The sequence below is a fragment of the Canis lupus genome, chromosome 1, assembly GCF_048164855.1.
Source record: "Canis lupus baileyi chromosome 1, mCanLup2.hap1, whole genome shotgun sequence".
Lineage (NCBI taxonomy): Eukaryota > Metazoa > Chordata > Mammalia > Carnivora > Canidae > Canis > Canis lupus.
Window position 1 is genome coordinate 59,904,711 of NC_132838.1, and position 11,197 is coordinate 59,915,907.

Genomic DNA, 11,197 nt, shown 5'->3' on the forward strand with positions numbered 1-11,197 from the left:
GACCTGCCCTAGGTCATATTACTAGTAAGCAGCAGAACAGGAGTTTTAACTCAAGACAGATTCCCAAGCCATGTTAACTATAATGTTGAAGAGCTGAGTACTACTGACTCATTTCCAAAAGATATAAAATCCTATTTTAATGTTTATGTCTAATTTTGAAATATAAGCTAAGCTTCCAATCTACCTCTACTGATGTGAATTTATTACCAAGCTCTTCACGAGTGAAAATTCTATGCAGTAGATACCAGTAAAGTTTGTAAGAGTTGACATATTACTCGTGAGATCATTCTTATAGTATTTACAAGAAGTGTACATGACTGTAAAATTTGACAGTCTCCAAAATAACACATAAGGGAAGCATGCCTTATTGTATGCTTCAGAAACTAACGGGTGTTGGCTGCAACAGAGTCCTATTATCTGATGATTTCATTCTCATATCTTAGTAATAAATGCAAGAGACACGGGTAGGAGCAACCCTAGATATTCCAGTAGAATTCAGTGCTTCTCAACATGGAATGAGCCCTCATACCTCCCGGGGAACATATGGCAATGTCTAGAGACATGTGTACTGTCAAGATGGTGTGTGCAGGTGTGGGGTGCTACTGGAATCTACAAGGTAGCACCAGGAATCCAGGAAGGCTGTTAAACTCCTATAATGCACAGGGTAGCCCTGCCTGCTCCATACAAGGAATTAGACAATTCAAAATGTCAATAGTGCCAAGGCTGAGAAACTTTAGCACAAGGGATTAAATGTCTGAGGTATTTAGCAGAGGAGTGGCATGAGTTTTCAGAGATTGTAACTATGAACACTAAGTCAAGAGTCCAACTAACACTTAGTAGAGATTAGGTATAGCACTCAAGCCTTGATGAGCACTGGTATGGGGGCAGCTTCTTGTCTCACTAGATTTAAGGTGGGTAAACAGAGAATATGATAGCTTCTAACAGTACTCTCAAATTTAACAGTTGTGCTGAATTTTTTTTCTGGTAAAAAAGAACAGAATATTGAAAAAGCATCAGTAAAAAGAAAAGTAGTTTACTGGAGAGATGAGAAACCTCGTTACACTGCACACAGTTCCACTACCAACTTCTTGAGTGTTTCTGTTACTTACAGTAGGAATCTAGAGGGTTACAATTTACAATCAGAACAATGAGTGTTATGTACACACCATGAGAAAGTCAGAATACATAAACATCCACGTACGCCATTCTGAACATCATTATTCTGAAGACTAAACATGATTTCAGGAAACCTGGTTTTGAGATCCCAAATGTATAGTTGCCCTGATGGTATACTATTGTTCCTTCTTGGGCCTTCCTTTCTCTGAATATCGAGACCATCCATCACAAGAGGAAACAGTAAAAACCGGGCACATAGCGAGCTCTGAGACAGCGTGGACCTAAAACAAAAATCAGAAAACAAAATTCCCCCCAGTGTTGCCTTGTTCGGGATGGCTGAGTTTTACCACTAGGTACTTGCTCCTATTCCTTTGCTCTTCTGGTGAAGCCCTCACTCCTCAGTTCTTTCAGGTTACTTTTCATTCTACCCTTGATCACATTTCTTCACAAAAATCTTATTTTTTTACCAACTCTTTCCAGCCCCATTTTACTTCCATTTCTCTTTTTTTTAATTTTTTTTTATTTTTTTTACCAACTCTGTTTTACTTTACCGTCTCAACAGCCTCAACTAGTACTGAAATTACAGAATGGGAATTTGGGAGTTGAAAAGAGACTTCGGGGCAGCCTGGGTGGCTCAGCGGTTTAGCGTCTGCCTTCAGCCCAGGGTGTGATCCTGGAGACCGGGGATCGAGTCCCACCTCAGGCTGCCTGTGTGGAGCCTGCTTCTCCCTCTGCCTGTGTCTCTCATAAATAAATAAAATCTTAAAAAAAAAAAAAAAAGAGAAGAAAAGAAAGAAAGAAAGAAAAAAGAAAAGAAAAGAGACTTCGGGGTTTACCTATTTAGTAAACGCCCAGGATGCTCACCTCTCGTCATACCTAGGCCACTAACAAGTGGTTAGGCGACTCAGCTTAATTAAACACATTAAGATCGCCTCTACTAACTTTCAGACACCAGGGATCACCTGTTCGCAGTTAATGGGGACTGAACGATTGCTCCTGAGATCTAAGCAGAGCAATAGAATCAATCAGTCGGTCTGAAACGCTCTTGCTTCGCAAGATACCAACTCCTTCTCACCACAGGCAGCCAGTTAAGTAGAAAGAGGCTCACCATTCTAAACTACCCTTGACCAAATCTGCTGGCTTATATGCGCTTTGAAAATTATCTTTTGACAGATCCAAACATTTAACGGAGTGCAGACACGATTCATCTAAGAAGCCTTGCCTGACGTTCTGTCAGAATTAAGGAATGACTCATTAGAAATCTCCCCAAATGGCACGCAAGGTGGGTCTGACCCTCCTACGTGGCTCAGGTTTATTCTCCCCCTAAGCGCGTGACCGGGGTGGAGGGGTGGGGGGAGACGGCACTGATTTAACTGGGCAGGTCCTGGGTCACGTTGGGTCGAACACGGTTCTGTACTTCATCCGGCGGAGTGAAGGCTCGTGGAGTCCGGGCAGGTGCAGGAGCCCGAAACTACAGTGACTTCTCGTCGTGCGATAAGGGGCGTGGAGAGATCCTCATCTGCAGGTCCCGCGAGCCCAGCCGAGCCTCCGGGGCGTCCGGATGGCCAGGGACGTCTCCGGGGCTCCCGCCCAGTCTGCCGGGGTCTTGGGGGCCTCGCGGCCGTGCCACCCCGCCGCCGCCTCCTTACCTTGGTGAGCTGCGCGATTTTCTTGCTCATTTTCAGGTGCAGGTCCTGGCTGTAGTCCAAGCCGTGCCCCGCCTGCGCCGCGGCGGCCGGCGAGGGCGCGAATTTGGCCGCCGCGCCGCCGTAATGCTGCGGCTGCCAGCTCGGGCCCGGGGTCGCCATCTTCCCGGCAGACCCCGGCCGGGGCGCAGCTCCTCGCGCTCCGGGGGCACGGCGGGGCGGCGGCGGCGGCCGGGGGGCAAGGCCCGGGGCGGCCGCTGCGGGACCCGACCCCCGGCGCCTGTCGGCCGCGGCCGCCCTCCGGCCCGCGACGCCCCCCCGGGTCACCCCGGTCCGGGGACGGGGCAGCCCCGCCGGGCCGAGGCCGCGGACCACAGGGGCGCGGGGGGGGGCGCGCCGCGGTGCACAGCCCGGCCGCTCTCGCCCGCTCTTCAGCTGACGCCTGGCGGGGGCGTCGAGGGCCGCGCGGCCCGGCAGGTGCCGCTCCCACCTGGCACCACGGAGCCGGCGAGACCGGCGCCGCCGGGGCTGCGGAGGGAGGAGGAGGGAGGCGGGGACGCGGAGGAGGACACGGGAGCCGCGGCGCCGCCGTTACCAGGGCGCGCGGGGGCGGGGCGCGGGGCGCGCGGGGCGGCGACGTCATCCCTGCGCGGCCAAGCCCCGCCCCCCGCGGCCAAGCCCCGCCCCCCGCAGCCCCGTGGCGGGCGCTGCGCTCCGGGAGGCCCCGCCCACAGGTGGGCGGGGGGCGGGGGGTCCTCGGGGGGTCCGCGGGCCCCAGCTCCGGCGGGCAGCCCCAAGTCCGCGAGCGAGGACGGGCTGCGGTCCCTCCGGTTTGCAGAGCCCTGGCCGGTTTGCTGAGGCTTTCCACGGGCAGCCTCGCGCGCGGGCGGGGGCCGAGTGGCTCCTGCCCCAGGCGGGCGGCGAGCTCCGCTCCGACCCCCTCCCTCCCAGGGCCGGCCTCAGCGCTTCGGACTCGGGCAGTGCAGTAGCCCGGGACGCAGTAATCCCTGCCTTGCACCTTTCGGACTCCTACAAATAGGATGGTTATTTGCAGTGTGCTTGGGCCGACCCGTGCCCTCTGCACATCGCGAGTGTCGGTGTAGGGAGACAGCACACGCCTCATCAGTTAGTATAGCGCTGCACCCCGACGTTTCCCCCCAGCCTTAGCGGAGACGGAGGCAATTATATACGAAATCGAGTTGGCTGGAAGTAAAAGGGAGAAACAGAAGATGGAACACGATGCCAGCTCCTTAAGGATTTGGGGCCGGGCCAAAGTGTGTCATTACTTGTGCATTTGCACCTCTCTAAATGTGTTATTTCCTAATGAGCTTCTCCTCACATCCCTACCACCCCCACCCCCGTAAGTCAAATGATTTATTTTATTTTAAGTGTATCCTGTGTTGAAGCAAATAAGTCGGGTTTTGGAGGTTTTTTTAGATTTTTATTTATTTATTCATGAGACACAGAGGCAGAGGGAGAAGCAGGCTCCATGCAGGGAGCCCCACGTGGGACTCGATCTCGGGTCTCCAGAATCAGGCCCTGGGCCCAAGGCAGGCACTAAACCGCGGCGCCACCCGGGCTGCCCAAATAAATCGTTTTAGGACAATCTTAGCACAAACTTTAAAAATGTAGAATTGTACCTATTTTAAGACTCTTTCTCTCCAGGCAGTTTTGCAGAACTGAATTCCTCCATGTTATCATATGTGATTTCTCTTTAGCCTGCAACTAACTAAATCATGGTATAAATCTGAGATTATTAACAAATCCAGCTGGGACCCAAATTATCATTGTCTGCTACAAAATCTAAACCAACAAGGTGAAGATTGAATAGCATCATGAAGTACTTCCAGAATTCTTGGAATTCCAGAAAGGAAGAATGAAATTGGCCACATCTTATCCCAGATGCTAGGTACTCAGCCCTTCTATAACCCCCATCTGCCATAGGCCTTCCAGAAAATAAGTTGTCTAGTTCCAAGGTTCTGAATGGAGCAGATGGCCAGAAACAAATATGCAGATTTTGCTCTGTTCTTAAGCTCTAATAATTTAATGAAATTAAAGAGAATTAGGAGCTAGTGTTATTTCATCAAATTCTAGGCATAGAAGATTCACAATCATTTTAGAACTCTTATATCCTTTACATTCTAAGCAGAAATATATGCTCAAAAGACTCCTTGTTAAATTTTTATAGCTAAGTCTTGCTAGGGCAAAGAAGGTGTTTTTGGTTTTGTCTCTATGATATAGTGGAAAGAATATAATACTGGAAATAAGGAGACCATGTATAGCCTCAGCTGAGTCACTGAACCTGTTTGCCTCCTCTGAAACAAGACAGTATTTAGTGGTCTCTTCCCTCTAACTTGACAATTAGAGCTTGAGGCCCTGGTTTACACTGAACCCTATCACATGAGGTCCTGCCATCAACTATACAGCATAGCCCAAGAAGAGCCTTTTCCTAAATACTATGCTCACAAGACACCCAGTGTCATTCCACGAATTTAATATTTTTGTCCTACCACAGAGGGATAACACAGGTCATCTGGTAAAGAATGCTATTCAGTTATAAGAAATAAACATAAAGAATACACCCTAGAATCTCACCTTTTAAAAATCCGGTAAAGGAGGTGTGCAATAGGAGAGAAAACAGGAAAAGCTAGTTAGGCAAGAAATCTTTATTTAGTACCTGTTTCCCTCACGAGATTGTTTATCCAGAAATATCTATTGAATGCCCTTTGTATGCTAGATACTGCTGCGTTAGGTGCTGAGATTGCAGTGTTGTCAATAAGCATGACTAAGAATCTGACTCTGTCCTCAAAAAGTTAGCCATCTAGTGGAAAAGACAGACCAAGAATAAGGTGCAACGCAACATGGTGTTAAAGGAACTCACAAGAGGGGCACTTAACCTTGCCTGAGGTGTCAAGGAAGACTTCACACATACAAAGGCAATAATTGCACAGATTTCTGAGGGAGGAGTTTTTCAGCCAAAAACAGGTAGTAGATACACGGATTACAAGCTCTGAGGATAGCAAGGGCAAAGCCCTGAAGATGAGAGAGAACATAATCCACTTAGAGACAGCAAGTGGTACCCTATGGCTGGAGCAAAGAGTTTGATGGGAAGTCAAAATATGAGATAGAGTAGGTATCAAGATTATTCATAGGGTGTGTGTGTGTGTGCACGCACGTGCACTTATTGGCCTTGATAAGGGTTGAGTTTTCACCCTGAAGGCAATAATGAGCCACTGAAGGGCTTTGTGCAGGAGAATGAAATAATCAGATTTGCACTTTAGTAACGTAATTCTTGTGACTATGGTAAATGGATTTCAGAGGCAACTCTATGGGCAGGGAGACTAGTTATGGGGCTATTGCACTTATTGAGGTGAGAGAGGATGAAACATTGACCTAAACTATGGCAGTGGAAAAAAAGGAAAACAAATGGATATATCTGAAACATCCATAGGGTAGAACAGACAGGACTTTGAGGCTGAGGAAGACAGAACGGTCAAGGGTGCCCCCTGAAACAGCCTAGAGGAGGGACAGGTGGGGAAAGTGATATGTTCAGTGTAAAATATGTTACCTTTGAGGTACCTGTGGAAATCCAAATAAAGATGTTCAGCTGCAATGCGGTATAGAGTAGGAGAGGTAATATAGTAATCAAACCTGAATACAGCAGGGGAAGGTAAATATTGCTTACAAAAAGAGACTGGAAGCTATTGGTATATGAAAAAAAGCATCTGTCTAGGCAGGTTGTTATCTATGACATCCTAGAGCTTCTCTTTGAAGACGAGTCATAACCCATGGGTGGAAGCATCAGGCCAAAGGGAACAATATGAGAGACATGGGCTCATAGTACTGCAGGGGTAAAGGCTGGTGCAGAGGAATAGTTACTTAAAGCACGTAGAAGAATAAGCTGGAAATAAAAAGAATTATTGGAACAGAAGTTCAAATCCAAATCCATTATTTTATACATATCTGAATATATATAAAAGGTTGAGTTGTACAGATTCTCAAAGCCAATTACTAGTAGAGCTAGAATTATGACCTAGATATTTTAAGCCCCAGTTCTTTCCGGTTTACTAAACAATAGTTGAAAGCTATTTATAGGGGAATCTCTGTTCTGATATACTTTGACTAGAAATTTCTTATTCTAAAGCACCCATGCACTGAGATTTCAATCACAATTTATATTTGGAATGATGTCTCCGAGGCCCTCAAATTCCCTACACACTTTCTAAATTGTTAGAAATGTTTTGGGGAGGGAAGAAGAAAGCAGTTGTGGTGGCTATAAAGGCCGAGTTAATGAAACTTCCATGGCTCCTTCCAGGAGGGGCCCTAACTAGTGATAACATGGTTAGAAGATTTAGTAAAAATTTATGAAAATAGCTTTTGTGTATTTTTCTCTCAAGTTTCCCAAATTATATATACTTCAGACTCCAGAAAACCTAGATTAACCCAAGCAGCAGTATATAAAGAATTAATACTGGGATTAAAATGTGAGCTTAAAACTTATTAGGCCAAAAGCACAGGCAATAAAAAAAAAAAAAAAAAATGGCGACATTGGGCTTTGCCAAAAGTAAAAACTTTTGTTCATCAAAGGGCATTATCGACAGAGTAGAAAATCATCCCACAGAATGGAAGAATATATTTGCAAATTACATATTACATAAGGGAATAATATTCAGAATTTATTTAAAAACTCTTTTAACTCAATAACAACAGCAAAATGATCAGATTAAAAACTAGGCACAGGCACCTGGATGGCTCAGTCAATGAAGCATGCAACTCTTAATCTGGGGGTGTGAGTTCAAGCCCCATGTTGGGCATGGAGATTACTTTTTAAAAATGAGCAAAGGACTTAAATACACACTTATCCAAAAGACATGTACAAATGGCCAATAAACACATGAAAAGATGCTCACGACCACTAATAATTACAGAAATGCAAATCAAGGGATCCCTGAGTGGCGCAGCGGTTTAGCGCCTGCCTTTGGCCCAGGGCGCGATCCTGGAGACCCCGGATCGAATCCCACGTCGGGCTCCCGGTGCATGGAGCCTGCTTCTCCCTCTGCCTATGTCTCTGCCTATGTCTCTGCCTGCCTCTCTCTCTCTCTCTATCATAAATAAATAAAAATTAAAAAAAAAGAAATCCGAATCAAAACCGCAATGAAATACTACACACCCATTAAAATGGTGGTTATAAAAACTCAACAAAACAGAAAATAACGAGTTTTATGTGGAGAAATAGGGCCCCTTGTACATTCCTGGTGGGAATAAAAAATGGTACAGGTGCTGTGTTAAACACTATGGCAATTCCTCAAAAAATTACACATAGCATTACCATATGATCTAGCAATTCCTCTTCTGGGTATGTACCCAAAAGAATTAAAAGCAAAGATTCAAAGAGATATTAGTACACCAATGTTCGTCAGATAATTAGTACACATTATTAACATAGCCAAAATATGGAAGCCCAAGGGTCTATCGGCAAACGAATGGATAAACAATATGTGGTATATATTATTCAGCCCCAAAAAGGAGGAAAATTCTGACATATGCTACAGTATGAACAAACCTTGAAGACATCATGCTAAATGGAATAAACCAGTCACTGAAGGACAAATAATGTATGATTCCACTTATAGGAGGCGCCTAGAGTAGTCAAATTCAGAGACTTAGAAAATAGAAGGGTGGTTGCCAGGGGTTGAAGGGAGGTGGGAATGGGAAGTTATTATTTAATGGGCACAGAGTTTCAGTTTGGGAAAATAAAAAGGTTCTGGAAGTCGATGGTGGTTATAGTGGCACAGCAATGTAAATATACTTAATGCACTGAACTGTACTTTTTAAAATGGCTAAAATGGTATATTTTATGTTGTGTATATTTTACCACAATAAAAAAAAGGACACTGATTTCTTCAATGAGAGTTTCCCTCACTACCTTTGGGAAATTCATTCCAGAGAAAAGATAATCAGAAAATACTGTTCCATCAACCAAGGATCCATTGAATGCTTTCTTTATAGAGTGAAATTCATTTCCCATACCAGGCCAGGGTTAGCTATAGAGGGCATCTAGATATGAAGTTTGAAAGATGGAAGAGGTCAGAAAATGCTCTTCTTTCTGTTTTCCCTTTCCTATACTTCCCATTTGGCCCAGAAGAGTCATAGAATTCAAATAGTCAATATAGAATGAAACAACTGAATATCTACAAAAATGCCATATAAGGTTGGGCTGGGCAGGTGCTCTCCAAGGAACCTTGTCTCTTCTCTTCTGCATTGCATCGTTAAGCCTCTTAGGAACATTCAGTACTTGAATGAAACTTAATCTAAGGTCGTGCAACCAGGCTTAATAGCATAAAGGACTCATAATCAATAGAGACTGTGGACAAGCAACTGAACTCTTGGAATCAATAAACACACCAGATCTCTGTAAAACTTCACACAAGGAACCTTTTTTTGGTATTAAATATTTTCCAAGTGACAACCATTCCTTTGGTACCAGTCTCTAAGTATAATGGTGAGTATCAGGGGCACCTGGTGGCTCAGTGGTTGAGTGTCTGTCTTCGGCTCAGATCATGGTCCTGAGGGTCCTGGGACTGAGCCCCACATTAGGCTCCCCAGAGGGAGCCTGCTTCTCCCTCTGCCTGTCTCTACCTCTGGTATGTGTCTCTTATGAATAAATAAAAAAATCTTAAAAAAAAAAAAACAAATGGTGAGTATCAGAATCCTTTTATTCCAGGACTAATTGTCCACTAAGCCAAGTCTTTTTCTTCATCTGTCAAGTTAGGACATTGGACTGAATGATCTTAGGGTTTCCTATATTTCCCACATACTACATGCTGAATCATTTCATATTTTTAAAAACACATTATTTTATTATACTTATTTGGATATATTACAGTCATTTGTGTGCCAACTCTCACATTCACCTCCTAACACACCCAAAGCATGGTACACAATATAATCCCAAATAAGGTTGTAGATCTATCTAGATAAGTGGTAGACATTACTGTAAAGGAATTTGTCCTTCATTGATGTCTTGGCCTGTGTTCCTTTCACTTTATCTCTTTGTTCCTTTCTCATGAGTTTAGAAAACTCATTCTGTCACATTAATTAATGGAAAGTGGTATAATACGGCTAAAATGTTTGATGCATAAAAAGTGTTCAATATATGTTTGCTTCCAAATTTTGGTTAATTTCACTTTCTCCACCAATACAATTATGAGCTTTTCCTTTATGAACAAAACCAACCCTTTTTTATAAACATAACCAACCAGTAACTAACTGGCTTATTCATTGTTTGGGTTCCTCAGAAAGCAGACTGGGGTAGTTTATTTGATAGGTAATCTTGGGAAGCAGAGAAACTGAGAGAGATAAGAAGGATAAGCCAGGAATGCCTGGGTGGCTCAGCGGTTGAACGCCTGGCTTTGGCTCAGGGTGTGATCCTGGTCTCAGGATTGAGTCCCACATCAGGCTCCCTTTGAGGAGCCTGCTTCTCCCTCTGTCTATGTCCCTGCCTCTGTATCTCTCTCTCTCTCTCTCTCTCTCTCTCTGTTTCTCATGAATAAATAAAATCTTTAAAAAAAAAAAAGAAGGAAAAGCCATTCAAGAACATATTATTGAGCTAGCTACTGCATTGATCAATTGGAACTCAATTTTACTAAGAACTCTACAAGAAACCATATAGAATGCATCTCAGAATTTTCCTGCCCAGGGACAAAAGGCTGATGCATTTATTAACTGATTCCCTTTACTTATTAATTGAGGGCAGCTTTCAGGGGAATCAGTCCATCATATGTCTGGTTACTCCGTGTAGGCTCAGTGAGCTTCTGTGGCTTTGGAGAGACTGTTGTGTCAGGGAGGCAAAAAGATGCCACCGGCACTTAGAGGGGAACTGTCCAACAGCTCTGCAGCTGAAATCAAAGAAAGTGTCACAGGACACACAAAGAATCTGTTACCATCTATCATTTAAACTTTTCAGATCCATTTTTGCCCTATATGCAAATCCATTAAGTCATCAATTCTTTAAGGTCATGTCCAACTGCTAATTCTCTAAAGGACTTAAGGCAAGAGAGTTAGTGTAGCAAGCAGATGTCCCATGCTCCAACTGGTCCAAAGACTATACTTTGCATTCATCAGGTCCCTTCTCCACTACCCATTACAGATTTTCCTCACCCTTGGCAAGCACTTTAGCTGGTCTGAATTGTTTGGTGGGGGGACCCAGTTTTTCATCCTTGAGGCTAAGTTCTTGGATGGCTTGCTCATGTAAGATTGAGGTTGCTTCAGTTTTTCATTCAGTACTATGACCAGACATGAAAGAACAGGGGAATCTCAGTGAAACTTTTGAGATCTAGAAATACTCCTTGCCTCCGTTATTTAGCAGCAATCCCAGGGGCTGATGATAATCAGGTTAATTAGGGGCAGCCTGGGTGACTCAGCTGTTTAGCGCT

At 44.6% G+C, this 11,197-nt stretch overlaps 1 protein-coding gene across 10 annotated transcripts in view; it reads right to left on the reverse strand.

The window, feature by feature from the left end:
- Positions 1-2,939, reverse strand: part of FAM184A (family with sequence similarity 184 member A) — a 106,560-nt gene extending 103,621 nt beyond the window's left edge. For 9 of the 10 annotated variants that reach the window (XR_012033756.1, XR_012033769.1, XM_072831910.1 and 6 more), the window contains exon 1: positions 2,766-2,939. Coding sequence is in view for 7 of the 10 variants with exons in the window: in XM_072831910.1 (XP_072688011.1) it covers positions 2,766-2,924 (159 nt within the window). In the remaining 3 variants the exon portion in view is untranslated. The remainder of the gene's footprint in view (positions 1-2,765) is intronic. The other variant, XM_072831920.1, reaches the window with a different exon arrangement.
- Between the last annotated feature and the right edge of the window lie 8,258 nt (positions 2,940-11,197).